We start from the raw sequence: 21,100 nt of genomic DNA, 5'->3' as shown, positions 1-21,100 counted from the left end.
GGAGGGCTTCGTAGAGGGGCCGCATGAGTAGAGCAGCGCGGGGCACGAAGCGGTGATAGAAATTCACCATTCCCAGGAATTCCTGCAGGGCCTTTATGGAGCGGGGACGCGGAAACGTGGTGATGGCCTCGACCTTGGTTGGCAGCGGCACGGCCCCGTTCTTGGTGATGTGGTGGCCCAAAAAATCTACGGCCGTCGTGCCGAAGTGGCATTTGGCCGGGTTGACGATGAGGCCGTGCTCGCTGAGGCACCCGAACAGTGTTCGGAGGTGGAGGTGGTGCTCGGCCCGGGACGTGCTGGCGATGAGGATGTCGTCCAGGTAAACGAAGAGGAACGGCAGGTCACGCAGCACGCCGTCCATCAAGCGCTGCAACGCCTGAGCCGCGTTCTTGAGGCCAAACGGCATCCGTAGGAATTCGAATAAGCCGAACGGCATGATGACGGCCATTTTAGGGACGTCGGGGGCCCTGACAGGTACCTGGTGATATCCCCGTATGAGATCGATTTTTGAAAAAATGACCCGTCCTGCCAGATGGGCGGAGAAGTCTTGGATGTGCGGGATCGGATACCTGTCGGGGGTGGTAGCGTCGTTAAGGCGGCGGTAGTCACCACATGGGCGCCAGCTGCCCCCTGGCTTTGGGACGATGTGTAGTGGCGAAGCCCACGCGCTTTCGGAGCGCCGCAAGATGCCGAGGTGTTCCAAAGCGTCGAACTCGTCTTTGGCCATGGCGAGCTTGGCTGGGTCGAGGCGACGGGCTCTGGCGTAGACTGGCAGGCCCGTGGTTGGTATGTGGTGCTCGATCCCATGTCGTACTGCGATGGCCGAAAACGTCGGCCGCGTGAGGGCCGGGAACTCCGTGAGCAGGCGAGCAAACTCGTTCGCCGCCGGGAGGGCGCATCCCAGCTCGGTCGGAGCGGAGCTGCTCAATGTGCATACCAGGGAGCTGAAGGTCTCGGCGTTGATGAGGCGACGCCGTTGGACGTCCACCAGCAGTCCGTGTGCACAGAGGAAGTCGGCGCCTCGCAGAGCCATGGGCACGTTTGCGGTTACAAACGTCCAAGTAAAGCGTTGGCCGCCGAAGCAGAGGGTGACGTTGCGCGGGCCGAAGGTGCGGATGGCCGATCCGTTGGCCGCAACCAAGGAGGGGCCGCAAACCGCGGACTGCCTGTCCTGATCAGAGGCGGGTATGATGCTCAGTTGGGCGCCGGTGTCGCACAGGAAGCGCCGTCCGGACGCTTTGTCCGTGATGAAAAGTAAGTTGCCCGTGTGGCCGGCGCTCATGGCTGGTAATGAACGCCGGCCCGGCCGTTTCTCGGCCTGCCGAAGGTGCACGGGGGTCGGCATGTCCGGGCCTTCTGTCCGAACCTGGCATGATAGTAACACCACGCTTGGTCAGGTGGAGGCCCCGGTCGTCGTGCTGGAGGTGGTCGGCTCGGCGTAGCGGCCGCCAATTGCATCGGCAGTTCGGTCGTCGACCGTGCCGGGTGCTCGGGCGCCAGTGGCGTTGCGTCGGACGGCGGTGGGCCCCAGGTCGCTGCTGCAATGCGTTGGCCTACCGCGGAGATCTTGTCGGCTTCCCTGGCGAGGGCACGTGGATCCGTGATCGTCGTGCTTGCCAGGGCGAAGCGTACCGGGCTAGGCAGCTGACGGAGGAACAGCTCCTGGAACAGGAATGCCGGAGAGTGCTCGCCGAGCAGCGAAAGCATGTAGTCCATTCGCTCGGACAGGCGTGTGTCGCCGAGCTCGGGCAGGTCGAGCAGGCGCCGTGCGCGTTCCGCCGATGGGAGGGCGAAAGCGTCGAGGAGGAGCTTTTTAATCGCGCCGTATTTGTCAGCAGCTGGCGGGCTCTCGAGGAGGCTCAGGGCGTGGGCCGCGGTGGCTGAACCGAGCGCTGCTACCACATGGTGGAAGCGGGTGTCGTCGGCCGTGGTGCCTTGCAGGGCAAACAGGGAGTCCGCCTGGGCGAACCAAACCGCCGCGTGAGCCTCCCAGAAGGTAGGCAGTTTAAGGGCAACTGCCGTGTCCATGTCGGTAGGTCACCAATGTAGGAGCTGTGCTCCCACGTCAATCGGAAGAATGGACGCGACAAAAAGCTGGAATTCGTCCGAGTTTCTTTATTCTCACAAAACAACTCGGGTACTCTGAAAAGCCCGTTTATCGGGCAGCAATATATATACACACATTATCCCGGAGCGTTTGCCCGGGAAAGGCGAGAGGGGGCATGCCCGGGCGTCCCGGACGCGGCCTGGCAAGTCGAGAGCGGGCGTGGCCGGGCGTGCCCGGGCATGCCCGGGCGTCCCGGCCGAGGCCTGGCAAGTTGAGCGCGGGCCTGCCCGGGCGTCCTGGACGAGCCCGGCATGGTGATCGCTCCGCGTCCTTGGTAGGTGCAAGGCGATTGTGTAAACCCAGCGGTAGCCGCTACAATGTTATATAATTACTTTTCGCCCGATCTATCAATGGTGAAGAATCACTTAAAAAAATTAAATAATTCTCGTATCTGAATCCATATTCAGATCTTGACCAAAATCTCATCGATTCTGTCTTTTCACACAACCAACCTGTCCACCAAGTTTTCTCGAAATCCGTCGATACCTTTTTGAGATATCGTGCTGTATATCGGTTTTAGCCCTATCACTCAATGGTGAAGAATCACTTTAAAAATTCTCAAATCCTGATCCGGATTCAAATGTTCACCAAAATTGAATCAATTCTTCCTTGTCACATACACAACCTGTCCACCAAGTTTCGTCCGAATCCGTCCAATACTCTTTGAGATATCCTGCTATGTATCGTTTTTGGCACGATCACCCAATGGTAAAGAATCACTTAAAAAATTATACTAGCCGGATCCGGATCCGGATCCAGATCTTCACCAAAATCTAATCATTTCGTCCTTGTCATATATGCTACCTCTCCGCCAGATTTCGTCTGAATCCGTCCAAAACTTTTTGAGATATCCTGGTCACAAACAGATAAGGGTGAAAACAATCTCAATCAAGTTCAACCTTCGTGGCAGAGGTAAAAAATAGACGGTGAACAAAGTTGTAGACGCATTGTGTTAATAGATCGTTGTTTCGTGTCAAACGTAGCAGGAAGGGAACCAGCATGGGCTAGCTGTGCTAAATGGCCTTTTACTGTGTGTATGATTATAAACTGTAATAATTTAGAAATGTTCATAAAAACTGCTTATATAACACAACGCGGTGTAGTATGCGGCGGTATCACTATCATCTGCACTGTAAATAATACAAAAAAAAAACATATTTATATACAATACAATATTGCATTGTCGATTGAACGACCAATCATTGTTGATGTCGTTACGCAGATGATTTTTTTTAACCGTTTTTATTATAAAAAAGGCAGGCCAAAGCGCTGGCCTCAAAAAGCGCAGATATCTGAGCCTGAATAAATTATTGCAAAGCATAAAAGGTGTCAAGGTACAAAAGTAATACTCATAAAAAATAAAGTGAGTCCGATCGCGCCATTTCAAACTCACGTTCAGTCTTGGATTCTTTCCGAACTGGAGCCATCGTCGCTCCTGCTTGTCTTTTCGAATTAGTGCACGGATCCTCTAAGTCCTCAAGAATGAGTGTACGGCTCCTCAAAGTCCGACAATGGTCGAGTGCGGAAGAGTTCTCGTTACTTTCCTATATACATGTGTGTCATGCACAGCGATACGACGTGTTTTCTGTCCCTTTAAAGTACGGTAAGCGAAAGTGTCGTGCTCTGTTTGCCCGAAACGGGTTTAGTTAGTTCCCTTTCGAAAACATGCGCATCTGATCCGACGGTTCCTTTACCGTAACCCTCAACATGACGTCATTTCTCCATAACTGGGCGTATTGTCATTCAGATGACGCCACAAGAGCTCATTATCCTGCATTTTGTAAAATGTGCATTTAAAGTGCAATATAATTATTTATTTATATTGGGTAACTTCACGTTTTGATGCATTTACTCCACCCTCGATGATCTTTGGTGTTCCTCACCGCAAATTACTATTACTAATGCGGAGAATGCACCTTGTGGGGAGAGACCCTCTGGCGGTTGTCCGTTTGCCAAAGTGGCTATAAAACATATTGTAACGCATTTCCCCCCAAATTTAACCCTCCCCCATCTGTAACGTTCATTAACACAAGACCCAATATTAATTTGCTGAACGCCCTTTTCCTTTTCTGTGGATTGACTCTACAGGTAGATCGTATAGTATACAGCTTGGATATATGATGTAACCTGCATTTTATTTATCTGTACACCCGCTCACTACGGGAGGGGCAAGAAGGGTCATTCCTCTTATATAGATTACAGTTGATCTATGGTCGGGTCTCAATAACATTGGGTGCGTGTTCATTTTCCAAGTTTCTTGTAGAGAGATCGCCAAGTGGTATAAGCATTCGAGCAAGCACTCCATTCAAAACCATTAAGGAACAAAACCATCCTCCATAATTCCAAAACCATGAATCCGAGCGGCCCCAAACTTTGCATGCATACTTATCAACGGCAAAGGGGTTGCATGAATTAAAACTGGGTGTTTGGGTGTTTTAAAAACCAAAAAATTAATAACAACTGAATAAATACAATATCTTACTATAATTCACCAAATGTCTGTCTGTCCGTTCGAAGGTACCGTAAAAACTGCTGAACCGATCGCAAAGATATTTTCGGTGGGTAATCCTGGGATCCCAGGGAGTAAAATAGGCTACTAAAGCGCGGTGTTACGCGCGCTGCTTGTAAGCAAGGAGGAAGCGGACAACGCGGTAATTTGTAAGAGTCTTTATTCAAGAGCTCACTGTAACACTGAGCTGCTCAGGGCTGCGCGCCCCGTGTATATCGTGAGGCCACGCCTCTCTCCCGGGCGTGGCCCACCCCCACTTGGTGTGCGGGGTGATGTCACCACGTCAGTGCTTTCGTGTCCGCCACACTACTTAGTTTTCCCAATTTCAGCTTTAGTCTCCAGCATTCTCAGGTTTAGACTCCCGCATAACATTCGCGTTTGCATGACGTTCATTGTGACGTCTTCTTACGTCGAGCAACGGTACCCGCCCTATGGGCGGGGCTTCAATTGGGAGGCCCAAATGAAAAGGCTGAATATCGGAAATTGAAGGCTTTTTTTCTTTTAAACGATTTATATAAACATCGGTTAAATCTCGATCGGTGCAGCCGTTTGTGCGGCACCCGGTAAAATAACGTCATGCGGGAGCAAGTATCAGCAGGATGTGGCAGTGTGGGAGTCCACGTTTGCACCGATCGCTGCACCGTGTGCCGCACAAACGGCTGCACCGATTGCTGCACCATGTGCCGCACAAATGGCTGCACCGATTGCTGCACTGTGTGCCGCACAAACGACTGCACCGATCGCTGCACAACTGCACCGATCGCTGCACGACTGCATCGATCAGATGTAGCATGAAGGAGGATCTGCACTTCGGCATGAAGGAGGATCAGATCTAACAGATCGCTGTCTCCATCGATCTTGCCAAGGCCATAACACCTATCGGCTCAAAATCCTTTTAACTGTTGATTTGGTACAGCTACACGTATCGGGAATTTGGTACACGTATCGGGAGTACATACGACATAGCGTTTGTGAACACGATTATCGATCACGATTGACGATCACGATCATCACGATCATAGTGTATCGATCACGATTTGAAACACGATGGAATAATATTTACCGATATGAACAGTGATGTGGCTTTTATTGAAATTCTAAAGATACTGTTTAGATTTTGATGATTTGCGTGTGATATTGTAGCGGTTACCGCTGGATGCACACAATCGCCTTGCACCGGGCAGAACACGGCCAGACGCGCCTCTCCCGGGCATGCCCGGACTCACTGTTCCCGGGCACGCCCGAACCTCCCGGGCACGCCCGGTCTCGTCTTTCCCGGGCATGCCCGCTCTCGCCTTTCCAGGGCTCGCCCAGAGTGTCCGGGCATGCCCGCTATCGCCTTTCCAGGGCTCGCCCAGAGCGTCCGGGCATGCACGCTATCGCCTTTCCAGGGCTCGCCCAGAGCGTCCGGGCATGCCCGCTCTCGCCTTTCCAGTGCTCGTCCAGAGCGCCCGGGCACGCCCAGCCTCGACTTGCCAGGCTGCAGCCAAACACGCCCGGGCAGGTCCAGACTCGCCTTTCCAAGGCTCGCCCTTGACACCCGGGCATGCCCGGTATCGTTTGTGCCGGGCAAACTTCCCGACATAAATGTGTATATATTGCTGCCCGATAAACGGGCTTTTGTCAGAATACCTGAGCTGTTTTGTTTCAACAAAGCAACTCGGACGAATTCCGTCTTTGGTCGCGTCACTTCTTTCGACTCGCGTTGGAGCGCCGCTCCTTCACTGGTGACCTACCGACATGGACACGGCAGTGACTCTTAAACTGCCTACCTTCTGGGAGGCTCACGCGGCTGTTTGGTTCGCCCAGGCGGACTCCCAGTTCGCCCTGCGAGGCATCACCGCGGATGACACCCGCTTCCACCACGTCGTGGCAGCGCTCGGTTCCGCCACCGCAGCCCGCGCCCTGAGCCTCCTCGAGCACCCGCCGGCTGCCGACAAGTATGATGCGCTGAAGACGCTCCTCCTCGACGCTTTCGCCCTCTCACCGGCGGCACACGCACGGCGCCTGCTCGACCTGCCCGAGCTCGGCGACACGCGCCCGTCCGAGCGCATGGACTATATGCTCTCGTTGCTCGGTGAGCACTCTCCGGATTTTCTGTTCCGCGAGTTGTTCCTTCGCCAGCTGCCTCACCCGGTATGCCTTGCCCTGGCCGGCACGTCGATCACCGATCCCCGCGCCCTCGCCAGGGAAGCCGACAAGATCTCCTCGGCGGGCCAACACATCGGCGCGGCTACCTGGAGCCTGCCGCCGTCCGAGGCGATGCCCACGACGCCCGAGCGCCCTGCGCGGTTGGAGGCCGAACTGCCGGTGCAACTGGCGGCCGCCACGCCGCACCGACCGCTTCCGACACGACGGCCGGGGCCTCCACCTGACCAGGCGTGGTGTTATTACCACGCCAGGTTCGGACACAAGGCTCGGACGTGCCGGGCCGGCGTTCATTCCCAGCCATGAGCGCCGGCCACTCGGGCGACTTGCTTTTTATTCGGGACAAAGCGTCCGGGCGGCGTTTCCTTTGTGACACCGGCCCCCAACTGAGCGTCATACCCGCCTCCAAGCAGGACAGGCGGGACGCCGTTTGCGGCCCCTCTTTGGTCGCTGCTAATGGCTCGGCCATACGCACTTTCGGCAAGCGCAACGTCACCCTCTGCTTCGGCAGCCAGCGCTTTCAGTGGACCTTTGTGACCACCTGCGTCCCCATGGCTTTGCTGGGCGCCGACTTCCTCTGCGCACACGGGCTGCTGGTCGATGTCAAACGTCGTCACCTTGTCAACGCCGAGACCTTCAGCTCCCTGGCGTGCGCGATGAGCAGCTCCGCGCCGACCGAACTGGCGTGCGCCCTCCCGACGGCGAACGAGTTCGCTCGCCTGCTCGCGGAATTCCCGGCCCTCACACGGCCGACGTTTTCAGCCGTCGCAGTGCGGCATGGGATCGAGCACCACATACCCACTACGGGCCCGCCGGTCTACGCCAGGGCCCGCCGCCTCGACCCGGCCAAGCTCGCCGTGGCAAAGGCCGAGTTCGACGCGTTGGAGCACCTCGGCATCGTGCGGCGCTCCAATAGCGCGTGGGCCTCACCACTGCACATCGTGCCAAAGCCGGGGGGCGGATGGCGCCCGTGTGGCGACTACCGCCGCCTCAACGACGCTACCACCCCCGACAGGTACCCGATCCCGCACATCCAGGACTTTTCCGCCCGTTTGGCGGGACGGGTCATATTTTCCAAAATTGACCTGATACGGGGATACCACCAGGTACCTGTCCGGGCGGCCGACGTCCCAAAGACGGCCGTCATCACGCCGTTCGGCCTGTTCGAATTTTTGAGGATGCCGTTTGGCCTCAAGAACGCGGCCCAGGCGTTCCAGCGCTTAATGGACGGCGTGCTGCGCGACCTGCCATTTCTTTTCGTCTATCTGGACGACATCCTTGTCGCCAGCACGTCCCGCGCCGAGCACCTCCTCCACCTCCGAACACTGTTCGGTCGCCTCAGCGAGCACGGCGTAATTGTCAACCCGGCCAAATGCCACTTCGGCACGACGACCGTTGACTTTTTGGGCCACCGCATCACCAAGACCGGGGCCGTGCCGCTGCCGACCAAGGTCGAGGCCATCACCACGTTCCCGCGTCCCCGTTCCATCAAGGCCCTACAAGAGTTCCTCGGCATGGTGAATTTTTATCACCGATTCGTGCCCCGCGCTGCTCAGCTCATGCGGCCCCTTTACGAGGCCCTCCGGGGCAGGCCGGCCAAGCATGACATCGTTTGGTCCGTGGCCATGGACGCGGCCTTCGCGAGCGCAAAACGGGCCCTCGCCGACGCAACGCTGCTGGCTCACCCGGTGCTCAACGCGCCCATCGCCCTCACTACGGACGCCTCCAACTACGCGGTGGGCGCCGTCCATGAACAATGGGTGGACGGGGTTTGGCAGCCACTCGCTTTTTTCAGCCGGCAGCTCCGGCCGAACGAGTTAAAATACAGCACGTTCGACCGCGAGCTGCTCGGTCTATTCCTGGCCGTTCGCCATTTCCGACACCTCCTGGAGGGCCGCCCGTTCACGGTTTTCGTCGACCACAAGCCGTTGGTCTACGCAATGGCCAAAGTCACGGAGCCGTGGTCGGCCCGCCAGCAGCGCCACCTCTCCGCCATGTCGGAATTCACCACGGACATCCGGCACGTCGCCGGCAAAGACAACGCTGTGGCCGACTGTCTTTCTCGGGCCAGCGCGAACGCGGTCCACCTCGGCGTGGACTTCGCGCTCATGGCGGCCGACCAGACCACCGACACCTCGGTGCAGGCCCTCCGGGCGGCGGACACGGGCCTCCGCCTGGCCGACATCGCCTTCGCGGGCACCGTCCTGCTCTGCGACGTCTCCCAGGGCCAGCCTCGCCCCATTGTGCCCGTTTCCTGGCAGCGCCGCATCTTCGCCTCCATCCACGGCCTTTCTCACCTGGGCCGGAAAGCTTCTCAGAAGCTGGTGTCGGCGCGTTTCGTCTGGCACGGCCTTCGACGGAACGTCCGCGACTGGGCCAACGCCTGCACGGCCTGCCAGCGGGCCAAGGTCCACCGCCACACCCAGGCCCCGCTGGCACCTTTCACTGTGCCTGCACGGCGTTTCGACAACGTCCACGTGGACCTGGTGGGTCCCCTGCCCCCATCGCGGGGGTTCACCCACCTGCTCACCATGGTGGACAGGACCACCAGGTGGCCGGAGGCCATGCCCCTCACCTCCACCACCACCGCCGACGTGGAGCAGGCGTTCATCGCCACCTGGGTCGCGCGCTTCGGCGCACCGGCGGACATCTCGTCCGACCGCGGCCCACAGTTCACGTCCGAACTTTGGGGCACGGTCGCCCGCTCGTTGGGGGTCACGCTGCACCGCACCACGGCCTACCACCCCCAAGCCAACGGGTTGTGGGAGCGGTTTCACCGCTCCATGAAGGCCGCACTCATGGCCGGCCTTCAGGACGACGGTTGGACCGACCGGCTGCCGTGGGTCCTTTTGGGCCTCCGCACGGCCCCCAAGGAGGACCTCCAGGCGTCCGCCGCCGAGCTCGTCTACGGCCAGCCGCTCCGCATCCCGGGCGAGTTCGTGCCCGACGCTACCAGTCCCTGGTCCGCCGCACACCAGCGCTCGGACCTCCAGGAGGCCGCCCGCCGATTTGCCCCCGTGCCAACGTCCCACCACGGTGGCCCCCAGTCCTACGTCCCCCCGGCGCTTCGCACAGCGGAGTACGTCTTTGTGCGTCATGACGCGCACCGGGGGCCACTCCGGCTGCCGTACGACGGGCCCTTCCGGGTACTGCGACGGGGCGACAAGTCCTTTGTCGTCGACGTTGGCGGCCTGTCGGACCGGATCTCTGTGGACCGCCTCAAACCGGCACACATGGACGTCGACCGACCACCACGGTTGGCCCTTCCTCCACGGCGAGGCCGCCCCCCGTCCACAGTTCCCCCCACTCGACCACCCACCACCACGTCGGACCCCTCCCCACAACCCTCCAGGGGTCGCTTCGGCCGGGTCATCCGGACCCCCCTTAAATTGACCCTGCCGGTGCAGGTCGATTCTGGAGGGGCGTGTGTAGCGGTTACCGCTGGATGCACACAATCGCCTTGCACCGGCCAGAACACGGCCAGACGCGCCTCTCCCGGGCATGCCCGGACTCACTGTTCCCGGGCACGCCCGAACCTCCCGGGCACGCCCGGTCTGGTCTTTCCCGGGCATGCCCGCTCTCGCCTTTCCAGGGCTCGCCCAGACCGTCCGGGCATGCCCGCTATCGCCTTTCCAGGGCTCGCCCAGAGCGTCCGGGCATGCCCGCTATCGCCTTTCCAGGGCTCGCCCAGAGCGTCCTGGCATGCCCGCTCTCGCCTTTCCAGTGCTCGTCCAGAGCGCCCGGGCACGCCCAGCTTCGACTTGCCAGGCCGCAGCCAAACATGCCCGGGCAGGTCCAGACTCGCCTTTCCAAGGCTCGCCCTTGACACCCAGGCATGCCCGGTATCGTTTGTGCCGGGCAAACTTCCCGACATAAATGTGTATATATATTGCTGCCCGATAAACGGGCTTTTGTCAGAATACCTGAGCTGTTTTGTTTCAATAAAGCACCTCGGACGAATTCCGTCTTTGGTCGCGTCACTTCTTTCGACTCGCGTTGGAGCGCCGCTCCTTCAATATGATTCAACGGATGTTTATATGAATCGTTTAAAATTTAAAAAGCCTTCCATTTCTGATATTTTGCCATCGCCATGTGCAGATTCGCCACGGACCCACGATCGATGTTTCTCTACGTGAACGTACCCGTTTGTTTGCGTACAGGTACGTTTTTCATGGAAGTCCTTCACGAACTTGCTGTCCATGTCTGACGTGCGACTGAAGGTGCTGCAGGAATGTGGAATTTATTGGTTTCATGCTTTAGCATTCACCGTATCTGCATTGCCTGTTTGCTTCTGGCCTCCCACCCGTGCTTAGCACGGGTATTTCTCTAGTTTTTAAAATACACGTTCAAAAAAAAAAAAAAAAAACTCGGTTTTTTAAAACAAAATTAACAAAAAAATGCTTATCACCAAAAAGCGAACCGCCATCTTGGTCAGCCCACTATCACATCACTGGGCTCTTAAGCTACCATTTTGTTTCAGCCAATTCAAACGTGCCTTGCCTTGGAAACATGATCTGCGGTTATGGAATAATTAAAGCATATAGTCAAAATCTGGAGTCTGATTTGAGGATCGAATCTGCTGACCAAATAAGTATTGAAATTTGGAGTGAAATCTGACAAAAATGAACCCATCAGCGATTCTAATAACTAAGTGGTCCTGGACTCTGTGTCCTCTCCTGACAAGGTGGAGGAGTTTCTGTCAATCCTCGACTCTGATTCTGCAACTGGACCTGACGGCATCAGCCCAGGGGTCGTAAAATCCTGCCCTGCCGCTCTTTCACACCCTCTCTCTGTTCTCTTCACTCTCTTTTGCTCAAGGTCATCTGCCTTCAGCTTGGAAATCAACCAACATCACCGCTGTACACAAAAAATGTGCAAAAACAGATCCTTGCAACTACAGACCAATCAGCCTGCTCCCAATCATCAGCAAAGTCATGGAATCCATCGTTGTTTCGGATATAAAATACTTCCTCTTCTCCAATGGCTTGATCTCTGATCATCAATTTGGATTCAGACCGGGTCACTCTACTCTGGACATGCTGCCTCTGCTGTCTCAACGATGGATGGAGGATTGGAGGTCCTCAATGTCAAATTGGAAATTAGAGCTGTCTCCCTTAATATATCACGTGCCTTCGATACGGTCTGGCACCCCGCTCTGCTCACCAAACTCTCCTCCTTCGGTATCCATGGAAATCTCCACGCATGGCTTGCGGACTTCCTCTCTGGTCGTAGTCAGCGTGTGGCCCTGAATGGATGTCTCTCATCTCCCCTTCCTGTTCAGGCTGGAGTTCCCCAAGGCAGTGTTCTGGGCCCTGTGCTTTTTCTGGTCTTCATCAATGATCTCTCCAACTCTCTGAAAAAGCCTCTGTCTCTTTGCTGATGACCCCACTCTCTGCCGCTCCATACCTCATCCCTCAGATCAGCAGTCTGCAGCGTCCTCACTCTCTGCAGACCTGGTCAAAATCAGACTGGTCAAACAAGTGGAACATGTCTTTCAATCCTGACAAATCTCACACTCTCACTATGTCTCTTCGAAAAGACCATCTGGCCAACCCTCCCATCTACTTTCTCAACAATCCTCTCCAATAAGTTCTGTCACTAAATATCTTGGGTCTCACAATCTGCCATGATCTTTCCTGGGAAAAACACATTTCCAAGCTGGCTTCCAATGCCAGTCGCCGACTCGGCATTCTCTGTCGTGCGGTCTTTCCTTGTCACACCTGAGCTCCTCACCGCATACAAGGTTTTCATCCGCAGCTCAATGGAATACTGCTCTCCCCTCTGGACTGGTGCTCCTGCCTCACACCTAGCGCAGCTACACGCTGTTGAAACCAAAGCTTTCAGAATCATTGGAATCTCCTGCGATGAATCCGATTGTGAGGGCCTTTAACTCACTCACCGCAAGCAGGTTGGTGGTCTTTATGTCTTCTACCGACTACTCTCTGGCCTAGCCCCCCCCCCCCCCCCAGCCCTTTCTGTGCTCTGTCCTCCAAGTACTTTTACAGGTCGCACAAGAACTGCCTGCAACCGTCTTCTGGTGAAACTGCCAAAATCAAGACTCTCTGCTCACCTTCACTCTTTCATTCCTCTTTTTTCCCGCCTCTGGAACAAACTCACTCACTCTCTTCAATCCCACTCATCCCTCCAGGTCTTTAAAACAGCTGTTCACCACCATCTCTTATCTTCCCCCATCCAAAACCTTGATCTTTTCTACCTCTGTTAATTCACCCCAGATCCACTTTTCTGAAATACCGAAATACCGAAACTTTTCTGAAAAAATAATTAACCAGCGAGAATTGATTACAATGACAATAATTAACCAGTGTTTATAGCGGGACTTGCTCCCGGCCTGCCCCATTTGCTCCCGGCTCCAGATTGTGACCAGTCCAATGTTTTTTTTTTTAATTGAGTGAATAAAATGTTTTTTTTTTTGTTTGTTTTTTTTTAATACAAGATCGAGGCTCGTGAAAGAGCGAACATTAATCACACAGAAAGACAAACCGACACATAAAACATATAACATCGGGAGCGGTAGACAAGATGGGGAGAGAGGGGGAAGGACACAAACACAACATTTGAGAGCAGGACCAAGAGACATGGAGACATCGAGAGATCTGTGGGAGGGAGAGGGCTTTGGGGGGGGGGGGGAGGCATGGGAAGACGGGGTGGGGGAGGTATAAAACATATGGACACTGCCAGGACTTCCAGGAAAGAAGTTGGAATTTCAAACAAGGTGGATCTGGGGTGAATTAGCGGGGGTAGAAAAGATCAAGGTTTTGGATGGGGGAAGATAAGAGATGTTGGTGAACAGCTGTTTTAAAGACCTGGAGGGAGGAGTGGGATTGGAGGGAGTGTTGGAGTTTGTTCCAGAGGTGGGAGAAAAGAGGAATGAAGGAGTGAAGGTGAGCAGAAAGTCCTGATTTTGGCAGTTTAACCATAAGAGGGTTGCTGGCAGATCTTGTGCGACCTGTAGGAATATTTGGGGGACAGAGCACAGAGAGAGCTGGGGGAGCAAGGCCGGAGAGGAGTCGGTAGAAGACAGAAAGACCACCTACCTGCCTGCGGTGAGTGAGTGAAAGGCCCTCAGAGATAGCTTCATCGCGGGAGATTCCAATGATTCTGAAAGCTTTGGTTTCAACAGCGTGAAGCCAAGCTAGGTGTGAGGCAGGAGCACCGGCCCATCGGGGAGAACCGTATTCCATTGAGCTGCGGATGAAAGCCTTGTATGTGGTGAGGAGCTCAGGTGTGCCTAGGAAGGACTTCGCACGACGGAGGATGCCGAGTCAGCAACTGGCTTTGGAGGCCAGCTTGGAAATGTGGTTTTCCCAAGAATGATCATGGCAGATAGTGAGACCCAAAAGCTTGAGCGACAGAACTTCTTGGAGAGGATTGTTGAGAAAGTAGATGGGAGGGTTGTCCAATCGATCTTTTCGGAGAGACATATTAAGAGTGTGAGATTTGTCAGGATTGAAAGACATGTTGCACTTGTTTGACCAGTCTGTGATTTTGTCCAGGTCTTCAGAGAGTGAGGAGGCTGCAGATTGCCGATCTGAGGGAAGAGGAATGGAGCGGCAGAGAGTGGAGTCATCAGCAAAGAGATAGAGAGGATTTTCCAGAGAGTCGGAGAGATCATTGATAAAGACCAGAAAAAGCACAGGGCCCAGAACACTGCCTTGGGGAACTCCAGCCTGAACAGGAAGGGGAGATGAGAGAAATCCATTCAGGGCCACACGTTGACTACGACCAGAGAGGAAGTCCGCAAGCCATGCATGGAGTTTTCCATGGATACCATAGGAGGAGAGTTCTGGTGAGCAGAGCTGGGTGCCAGACCGTATCGAAGGCACGTGATATGTCAAGGGAGACAGCTCTGATTTCCTGTTTGGCATTGAGGACCTCCATCCATTGTTGAGACAGCAGAAGCAGCATGTCCAGAGTAGAGTGACCTGGTCTGAAACCAAATTGATGATCAGAGATCAAGCCATTGGAGAAGAGGAAAGATTTCATATCCGAAGCAATGATGGATTCCATGACTTTGCTGATAATTGGGAGCAGGCTGATTGGTCTGTAGTTGCAAGGATCTGTTTTTGCACCTTTTTGTGTAAAGCGGTGATGTTTGCTGATTTCCAGGATGCTGGCAGATGACCTTGAGCAAAAGAGAGGGTGAAAAGAACAGAGAGAGGGTGAGATAGAGCGGCAGAGCAGGATTTTAGGACCCGTGGGTTGATGCCGTCTGGTCCAGTTGCAGAATCAGAGTTGAGGTTCGACAAAAACTCCTCCACCTTGTCAGGAGAGAAGGACACAGAGTCCAGGAGCAGTTGGGTTCGACTGGGAAAGGTGGGAACAGAGGGGGATGGGTTTGGGACAAAAGATTTTGAGGCAAACACAGAGTTGAGGCATTCGGCTTTGTCACGTGCGATGTCAACTGTGTCGCCATTTGAGGTAAGGGAGGGGGTGGAGGGGGAACAAACACCAGAAACGGATTTGACCAGACACCACCAGGATTTGGAGGAAGGAGACAGGTTTGAGAGTTCATTCTTGAGTGTGGAGAGATAGTGCTTCCTGGCACTCCTGAGGGTAGTCTGTTTTGAACCTGAAAACCTGATGGTTTTTATGCAGTCTCTCTTTTTCACAAAAGAAAATAGCTGTCTGGACATGGTCCAAACTTGGTAGTCTGTTCTATTCTTACTAAAATAGTGTGATATGAGGGAGCGATCAAGGAAGACTGTGGAGTGAATCATGCGAGTGAGTGGTGTCTCAGTGGTGTGTGTGTTATGTTTATGGTGGGTAGCCAATGAAATACCTTAGGGCCAGATAGGATTGTATCGGTAGTGTGCTCCGAATGTCCTCCATGTAACTAATAAAAAGAACCTCCATGTAACGAAGTAGGGAATCTGTTCGGCCGGATGTCGCATAAGGTCGTATATTTGTCTTCATGGTGAGGGGGGGAGCTATGTTAATTAGGTTAGGGGTTAAGGGTAAATCCCCTGTATGTAAATGACCTCTGTGATTTTTTTTCCTTTGTTCCTTATGACACACACTACACCAGCCATGCAGTCCGCACCTATATGAAAAACCCCATATAAAAGTAACCGGAACCAGGACATTGAAATACTGCTGGCGCTGCCAGCCGAGTCACCGCAACACCAAGCAGGCAGGGCCGTGAGGCCTCTCCCCGAAAGGTTATGATTGGTCGGTACCATGGAGTGATGAGATGGACTCTTTGATTGGAGCACCCGCGGACGTTGTCTTATTAAAACCATTTCCCATTTTATAGTGTCCAATTTCAATATCAGTTTGAATGTCTCTTTCAATATGTAGCCAACCATAATATAGACTAGACTGACGTTCCACAACCTGTGGGTCGCACGATCATTTCAGAAATCGGGAAAAAAACTTTATCGACGATTTACTTCTCCCGACTGAACAGAACAGAGATAAAACGAACGCCGACACAAACTTTATAGTGTGGACTCTTCTACCGCGATGTACCGCGATGTACCGCGCGTGCATCCAGTCAGTCAGATCATACGTTTAGTTTCTGACACGCGAATGTCCATTGCTTTTCATTCGAAAGATTGAGCTGTGAGCGTAACGTACTCGCCATGGCTAGAAAGTATCAGCCAGTGTTCCTGAACTATGGGTTCACCTTGAATGTCGAAAAGCACAATGTTCATCGACCACAGTGTGTGATATGCCTTGACGTGTTGGCCAACGAGTCCCTCAGGCCCCAAAAGCTGAAACGGCACCTCAAGAAGAAACATGGAGATCATGTCAACAAGTCGCGGGGGTTTTTTCTCCGGAAAGAACGCGAGATGAACAACAGCAAGTCAGTAATGTGTTTGGCTGTTTTTTCTGTCGAAGGAACTGACCAAAGCCAGCTACCTGGTGGCGGAGAAGATAGCCAAAGAAAAGAAACCGTACACTATTGCGGGTAAGTTTTTTGGGTTTTTTCGTAAAACTATTTCACTGCATTGGCGGTTTGTAGGTTCATAAAGTAATACATGGCGCTGGAAGTATAGTTAAATTTCGTTTTTCATTTCGTCATAGGAATATTGATGTGTCGGGTTCTTGCTTACTATTACTCGTGCCATGTATACGTTGGTATATCACAACTTCCTATGTTTTATTGTTTGTTACAATACAGCCATTCTTAAACTTTTCCTCTTTTTTAAAAGTACGTACGGCAATCACATCGTACATATTGAATTTTTATAATGCCTTGGATCAGTGGTTCTTAACTTGGGGGTCGTGACGTACGCGCATATGCGAACAAAATACTGTGTGGTATGTACCTTTGTTAGGTTCCTAAGAATGGGCTCAACAAATTGATATGTTATTTATGACCCCCGGAAAATCATCCCAAACGACCCCCAGGTTAGGAACCGCTGCCTTGGAACAAAATCAAGATTAATCATAAAGTGAAAGAAATGTTCATGTGTTATTTTATTTATATTGTATTGCAGAACAACTCATCCTGCCATGCGCCAAGGCGATGTGCAGAGAAGTGCTTGGAGAGACGGCCACTTCCAAGATAAGCACCATCCGCTTTCTGCCGACACGATTCGCCGACGGATAATATAATGGGCGAAGACATCGAGCACCAGCTGTACGCAAACCTAGAGGCCAACAAGTTTGTCATCCAGTTGGACGAGTGAATGGACATCGCACAGAAGGCGTTGATCCTCATCTTTGTTCATTATCGGCATGGCGATGATTTTATGGAGGATCTTCTGGCATGTGACGAGCTACAGACCAAGACGACGGCCACAGAAATATTCGCAGTCGTCAACAAACACATCGCATTGCATAGCCTCAGGTAGGAAGACTGTGTTGGCGTTTGTACCGATGGTGCGGCATCGATGACAGGTCGGCGCAGCGGTGTCATTAAGCTCATCCAAGATGTGGCACCAGAGGCAAGCTGGACCCACTGCTTCCTCCACCGCGAGGCAATAGCGGCGAAAGAGATGTCACCTGGACTTGCCGAAGTAATGGACATTGCAGTGAAAATAATCAACCATCTCAGGAAGAGTGCCAATGAATGTTGTGAGATTCATCTTCATCTTCATCTTCATCATCTTCTTCATCTTCTTCATTAAATCTTCATCCAGATTCATCGTCGGGGCGGATTCATCTCTTCCGAAGCTGCTAACATGGCAAGGAGTTTACGCCTGATTGGCTGACAATAATATCAAGTGGGCGGTGTCTGTGATCGAAGTCGCTGCTCATTCTCAAGGGGGGCGTGGTCTCTCGCTCTCTCTCTCCTCATGGTCGTGGAGATCCGTACAAAATAACAACAAAATAAGGACAGTGTTTGGTATGATTGTTGTCACTTTTTTTTTTTTTTTTTTTTTTTTTTTTGCGAACATTAATCACACAGAAAGACAAACCGACACATAAAACATATAACATAGGGAGCGGTAGACAAGATGGGGAGAGAGGGGGAAGGACACAAACACAACATTTGAGAGCAGGGACCGAGAGACATGGAGACATCGAGAGATCTGAGAGAGGGCGAGGGCTTTGGGGGGGGGGGGGCGTGGGAAGGGGCCAGTGGGAGAGGTATAAAACATATGGACACTGCCAGGACTTCCAGGAAAGAAGTTGGAATTTCAAACAAGGTGGATCTGGGGTGAATTAGCGGGGGTAGAAAAGATCAAGGTTTTGGATGGGGGAAGATAAGAGATGGTGGTGAACAGCTGTTTTAAAGACCTGGAGGGAGGAGTGGGATTGAAGGGAGTGAGGTAGTTTGTTCCAGAGGCGGGAGAAAAGAGGAATGAAAGAGTGAAGGTGAGCGGAGAGCCGAGATTTCGGCAGTTTAACCATCAGAGGGTTGCTGGCAGATCTTGTGCGACCTGTAGGAATATTTGGGGGACAGAGCACAGAGAGAGCTGGGGGTGCAAGGCCGGAGAGGAGTCGGTAGAAGACAGAAAGACCACCTTCCTGCCTGCGGTGAGTGAGTGAAAGGCCCTCAGAGATAGCTTCATCGCGGGAGATTCCAATAATTCTGAAAGCTTTGGTTTCAACAGCGTGAAGCCGAGCTAGGTGTGAGGCAGGAGCACCGGCCCATAGGGGAGAACAGTATTCCATTGAGCTGCGGATGAAAGCCTTGTATGTGGTGAGGAGCTCAGGTGTGCCGAGGAAGGACTTCGCACGACGGAGGATGCCCAGTCGGCGACTGGCTTTGGAGGCCAGCTTGGAAATGTGGTTTTCCCAAGAAAGATCATGGCAGATAGTGAGACCCAAAATCTTGAGCGACAGAACTTCTTGGAGAGGATTGTTGAGAAAGTAGATGGGAGGGTTGTCCAGTCGATCTTTTCGGAGAGACATAGTAAGAGTGTGAGATTTGTCAGGATTGAAAGACATGTTCCACTTGTTTGACCAGTCTGTGATTTTGTCCAGGTCTTCAGAGAGTGAGGAGGCAGCAGACTGCCGATCTGAGGGAAGAGGAATGGAGCGGCAGAGAGTGGAGTCATCAGCAAAGAGATAGAGAGGATTTTCGAGAGAGTCAGAGAGATCATTGATGAAGACCAGAAAAAGCACGGGGCCCAGAACACTGCCTTGGGGAACTCCAGCCTGAACAGGAAGAGGAGATGAGAGAAACCCATTCAGGGCCACACGTTGACGACGACTAGAGAGGAAGTCCGCCAGCCATGCGTGGAGATTTCCATGGATACCAAAGGAGGAGAGTTTGGTGAGCAGAGCGGGGTGCCAGACCGTGTCGAAGGCACGTGATATGTCGAGGGAGACAGCTCTAATTTCCTGTTTGGCATTGAGGACCTCCATCCATTGTTGAGACAGCAGAAGCAGCATGTCCAGAGTAGAGTGACCTGGTCTGAAACCAAATTGATGATCAGAGATCAAGCCATTGGAGAAGAGGAAAGATTTCATATCAGAAGCAATGATGGATTCCATGACTTTGCTGATAATTGGGAGAAGGCTGATTGGTCTGTAGTTGCTAGGATCTGTTTTTGCACCTTTTTTGTGCAAAGCGGTGATGTTGGCTGATTTCCAAGCAGATGGCAGTTGACCTTGAGCAAAAGAGAGGGTGAAGAGAACAGAGAGAGGGTGAGATAGAGCAGCAGAGCAGGATTTTAGGACCCGTGGGCTGATGCCGTCGGGTCCAGTTGCAGAATCAGAGTCGAGGGTTGACAGAAACTTTTCCACCTTGTCAGGAGGAAAGGACACGGAGTCCAGGAGCAGCAGGGTACGACTGGGTATGGTGGGTACAGAGAGGGATGGGTTTGGGACACAAGATTTAGAGGCAAACACAGAGTTGAGGCATTCAGCTTTTTCACGTGCGGAGTCAGCTGTGTAGCCGTTTGAGGTAAGGGAGGGGATGGAGGGGGAACAAACACCAGAAACGGATTTGACCAGACGCCACCAGGATTTGGAAGAGGGAGACAGATAAGAGAGTTCGGTCTTGAGAACGGAGAGATATTGTTTCCTGGCTCTCCTGAGGGTGGACACACACTTGTTTCGGGCTTTGTGAAAGGAAATGAGATTTCCTTCCGTTGGATTTGCTTTCCAGGAGACGAAGGCAAGTTGTTTCTGGGCAACAGCCTCACCACAAGATTCCGTGTACCATGGACGGGAGGAAGGGTATGACAACTGAAGACGAGATGGGATAAATCTGTGCATGAGAGAGAGCAATTTACTTTGGAAGAATTCCCAGGATGAGTTGATGTCAGAGGTGGTAGAGATGGGAGACCAGTCCAGATGATTGATGGCTGCTTGAAGACCGTGCCAGTTGGCCTGAGTGAAATGCCAGACTCGTCGACGCTGAGCAGGCTCCCTGAGGATGGTCAGAGAGATGTCCACTTTAACAAGGACATGATCAGATGATCCGATCGGAGCAGAAGAAGAGCAGCAGACATTTTCAGGGAAGTTAGTCATAACCAAGTCCAGAAGAGAAGATGTTCCGTTGACTGAGATCCGGGTCGGGAAATTGACAGATTGTGTCAGTCCCAGTGAGTCGCAGAAGTCCTTTGCTGAGGAGCCATGGCTGGTGAGAGAGGTACCCACACCCAGCCAACTGGCATGATGACAGTTGAAATCACCACATATGAGGAAGAGAGAGTTGGGATGAGTAGATAGAAGTTGGTCCATATCATCAGACAGCGAGATGTAGATGGAGTCATCACTGTTTGGTGGACGGTACAACACACATATGAACAAGAGGTGGGAGCGAAGGGGAAGCCGTAGCCAGAGGTATTCCTGGGGGTGAGGTGGAGAGAGTGCAGTGCAGGGCGAGTGAGGAAGAGAGTTTTTGATAAAGATAGCAACCCCGCCTCCAGGACGAGGCTCAGGTCTATCATACCGGAGGAGGGAGTAGCCCG

The 21,100-nt window shown here is 53.1% G+C and overlaps 1 protein-coding gene across 1 annotated transcript in view; it reads right to left on the bottom strand.

The window, feature by feature from the left end:
• Positions 1-3,836, bottom strand: part of CDADC1 (cytidine and dCMP deaminase domain containing 1) — a 76,876-nt gene extending 73,040 nt beyond the window's left edge. The window contains exon 1 of the mRNA XM_068125151.2: positions 3,501-3,836. Within this exon, the coding sequence (XP_067981252.2) occupies positions 3,501-3,534 (34 nt within the window). The 5' untranslated portion in view covers positions 3,535-3,836. The remainder of the gene's footprint in view (positions 1-3,500) is intronic.
• Between the last annotated feature and the right edge of the window lie 17,264 nt (positions 3,837-21,100).

The sequence above is a fragment of the Myxine glutinosa genome, chromosome 8, assembly GCF_964187855.1.
Source record: "Myxine glutinosa chromosome 8, kmMyxGlut1.1, whole genome shotgun sequence".
Taxonomy (NCBI): Eukaryota; Metazoa; Chordata; class Myxini; order Myxiniformes; family Myxinidae; genus Myxine; species Myxine glutinosa.
This window is presented reverse-complemented; position numbering and strand designations above follow the sequence as displayed.